The 4,007-nt window shown below is 46.2% G+C and overlaps 1 protein-coding gene across 5 annotated transcripts in view; it reads right to left on the bottom strand.

The window, feature by feature from the left end:
* The window catches only part of CHD6 (chromodomain helicase DNA binding protein 6), a 188,030-nt gene that overhangs the window by 122,033 nt on the left and 61,990 nt on the right, over positions 1–4,007 (bottom strand). For all 5 annotated transcript variants that reach the window (XM_019637000.1, XM_019636999.1, XM_019636996.1 and 2 more), the window contains one exon: positions 126–628. In XM_019637000.1, coding sequence (XP_019492545.1) covers positions 126–628 — 503 coding nt within the window. The remainder of the gene's footprint in view (positions 1–125; positions 629–4,007) is intronic.

A 4,007-nucleotide genomic window follows, 5' to 3' on the forward strand; every position in this document is an offset into this window, starting at 1 on the left:
AGGTGAGAAAGTGGCTCATTTTGGCCGAAAGTAGCAAAGCTGTGTCCAGGGGCTGGAGGAAGGCCAAAGGCAAACTGCTCAGTGGAGACAGAGCCAAGTGCTCAGGGCGGGAGAAACGCACGTACCTGGCCTTCTTGGACTTCGTCCTGGCAGCAGAGTCGGCACCGCTCCGCTTCTCTTTGGCCTCCTTGGTGCCGGAGGCCTCGCGGGGCTTCCGCACTTTCTTTGCTCCGTCCTTCTGCTTGGGCTCCTTGGCCCTCCTGGGCTCCCTAGGCCGCTTTGGCTCCCTAGGCTCTCGCTTCCTCTTTGGCTTGGGTTCCCTGTCCTTGCTTCCTTTCGCTGCCCCCTCCTGCTCTCCTGGATCCTTTTTCTTCCGTTTCTTCTTCACTCCGGTGCCTCCTCCCCCACTGTCCTCCATCCCATTATGGGATGTCATTTTCCTAGGAAAAAGCGCCTCGGCTTCCTCTTCGGCAGCGTGCAGGTCCTTCTGGGGCAGACAGTGGCTGGCAACATCTTCAATTTTCTCTTCCTGATCGGTGCTGCGGTCAAACGGGGAGGGGGATTTGTAGTCAAAATTGACAGAGGCATCAGACATTGGGGAGTGATTCAGAACTTTTAAGTGTGACAACTGTAAGAAAGAGAGAAACAAGAAAATTACTCTTCCCCTGCATGCTTTAGACCAAGAGCATTAGTAAGTCTGAACACATGAGTTTGTTCAGCATTTACAGAGCTCCTACTATGTGTTTCTCCTGGGCGAGGCCTTGAGGAAATGGTGGCAAACAGGACACACAGTGTTTGGGTTAGCCTTTGCCCACTAGAGCTATCCCAAGTTGTTAGCATGTTATGTAAGAAATACGTGTTTAAAACCCTGAAGGATTTTCCACGTTATGTAAAGAAATCTGGAACACCTTTTAAGCTCCGTGTCTAGAACAGGTACGAATGGTCTCCCACAAAACACCTTCAGGTGCCACTAGCAGACACAAACTCCTACTGTTCGGACTCAGAACAGCATTCATCATGCTAACTCACAAGAGTTCTGTTCAAATGTGTTCATGAATAAAGGTGCTACCACTGGGGTGGTAAGGACGCAGAGTCAAACTCGGTATGNATAAGAGACAAAAAGCACGGTGGTCCTGACCCCAGGCACTCACCTTTTGTTGAGGAGACAAGCCATACACGCATGAAAACAACAGTGCACGTATGTTTGAGAAGTAGCCTATGGCAGAGGCAAGTGTACAGGACTGGGAATCAGGAGGCCTGAGTTATGACACACTCTTGTAAGTAAGCAAGTCACGGCTCCGTGGGTCTCCGTTTCCCTGGCTGCAGTACAGCCGGGTTGGATGAGGTCTCCTTTTGTCTCCCCAGGTGTAAACGTCTCTGATTTCTAATGCCAAGTGAGGCTGCAAGTGCTATGGAAGTTGAGAGGGGATGCGCTAGGACACTGGGTTTGGAGACACTCTATGGAGGAACAGGGACTGGCACTCACACCTGAAGGATGGCAAGGGCTTGGGAGACCAGGAGAAGGACAAAGGGCGTGCGGTTGGGAGAAAGAGCAAGAGCGGTCCAAAGGGGAAACGCGTCCAGTGCCTTTCCGCGCCAGTGAGATCAAGCTGGGGTCGGCTGTTGTCAGAGGCAGAGGAGCCGGAGCGGTCAGACCCCAACGGGTCTAAGTAACAGAGAAAGGAGCCTAGATTTTTGTCCTGGGGGCAGTAGAAACAATCGGAGGTTTCTGAGGGCATACACTGTTAGAGGGAATCCCGTTTTCCATGTTCTCAGGAGGAAAATCACGTTTCACTCCCAAGGAGGGAACAATGTTAGAAGCCTATTTTCCACCCTTCTTCAAATTCCTCTCACTACTCTGATTGGGGACCTACCGGCCTGGTGAGACTGGGAAAAGGAATGGAGCGTGCATGGCCTCGCGTTCTCTGCTCAGGGACGTACGTGCCTGCAGTTCTAATGGATAAATTCGACGGAGGGAGTAACTAACTAGAAGCCTGATTCTGGTCACGAGCCAATGGAAGTTCTTCAATCCAGCTTATCAATAGTAAAGCCGATAAATGCATCTCCATCTCTGTTGGCTATTTCCCAACTGATTTGAATGAAGAGAGGGGAAGAGAGGGTTTGATTTACCACCACCGACAACTACAAACATAAATAACAGCAGCGCTTCCAAAAGATTAGCCAGGTGGCAGCTGGCAAGATGGACCGAAAGAGGAAAAGACTGGAAGCCCTTAAATCAATTTGTGGAGCTCCTACAATAATCCAAGCAGTCAGTGAATCATTCGTAACCATCAAGTATTATCCAGGGGCTATAATCAATAACTGCTCACATCAAAACATGTACTTGAGCCAATCTGCAAGAGAGTAAATCAAAGAGCACAAAAAACTGAGACTTAATTACCAACATATATTTTTGTATCAATTAATGTCATCCTCTTATTACTAAAACCGCTTCTGCTGACCAGTGGGGTCATTAATTAAAGGAACCAAAGCAATTTTATGAATATATAAAGGACAACAAATGAAAGGCTCACCAGTGCAGAACCCTATCTGGGCTACATTGCAGAATTCTATTTTGTTACAAGTCAACTTTACGTGCGTAGTCCCAAAATCGAGCGAGAGAAAGCCTCATACTGTAACGTGCCCACATTTCTAAAGAGATAACCAGCCCTATCTATCTGTCAGCATCCCCTCAGAGGGAGTCCTCTGGATTTCTAAAGCTCAAGAGGTTCTACGGTTTTCTAAGTTAGCACACTTGAAAACACTACCAAGTGCTTCTCCAACTAATTTTACACAGACTGATTAGATCCAAATCAGGTTCCCTCGGTACTGCTACCCATACATGTGACACCCAACCTCGTTTTATGAAATGTCTCCTCAATGTCCCCAAAATGGCCTTTACGACTATGTCTATATACTCACCACTTTGTTTCATATCCCACACAAAGTAAATGTGAATTCCTTTAAGAAAGAGAAAAATATTGTAAGCACCAGAGACCAGTGGTTCAAGTGAGCTCTGACACGTGTGGCTCATGATACTGCCTTCTACACACAAACCAAATCCCTTGTTACAGCTGTGAAACTCGCCTCTAATCACCCTAATTCTAAAACATTATCCTTGAGAATTCCTCTTTGTTTTCTGTAATCACCAAAATAAGTCACTCCATTAGCTCATGTCAGATTCTCCTTCTTTACACGCTATTACCCTGAAGAACCACTTCAGCTTCTCCAAAGTAATTTGAAGATGAAAGTTATTGGCAGAAGACGGAAACTCACTCTGCTGCCCCCTACACACATCAGAGATCAGGTTATGCTCACTGGGAAACCGAGCCCATGAGTTTCTCATTAGTCAAAATCTGGAATGTACCTGTCTCTCTCGACCTTCTGTAGGGTATTTTAGGTCTTACGTTCCCAGGATCCCACCCAAGCCTCTATGATAGACGAAAGAGGAAATCACCTGCCAGGCAGAAGGGAATGACTATTATGAGGCAGTTTTAACTTAGATTATGAAATTATCCATCTGCTCCCAGCCGTCCTTCTGAAAATGAACTGAACCATGTAGTAAATTCCGAATCACGGCAGACACCACCTAAAATGCTTTCTCTTTTTAAAACGTACTTCTTCCTTCATGCCTGACCCCACACAGGCCTGATGGGCTCATTACTTTCTGTTCTGTTAGCATTCACATCCATCTCTGCATTCTCATGGGTGCCCCTGGTCTATATTCTGCCTCTGCACTTAGATATTAGAAACTTAAATTCCTCTTAAATATATAGAACAGGGGTCAGCAAACTTTTGAGATGGAAGAGCCACCAGGGTTCAGCAAACTGTGGCTCGCAAGCCGCAGCCTCTGAAGTAAAATTGAAAATGAAAATAAAACTGTCCTAGTTTCATTTATAAAATTTTTAAAGGATATTATTCACATAAAGGTGATTATATAAAAACATATTTATGGCTCTCGAATAATTTTTAAATTGTTGTGAGGGACAGGATTGGCTCTTCCAGGC

This window comes from Hipposideros armiger, unplaced genomic scaffold (genome assembly GCF_001890085.2).
Source record: "Hipposideros armiger isolate ML-2016 unplaced genomic scaffold, ASM189008v1 scaffold_31, whole genome shotgun sequence".
Taxonomy (NCBI): domain Eukaryota; kingdom Metazoa; phylum Chordata; class Mammalia; order Chiroptera; family Hipposideridae; genus Hipposideros; species Hipposideros armiger.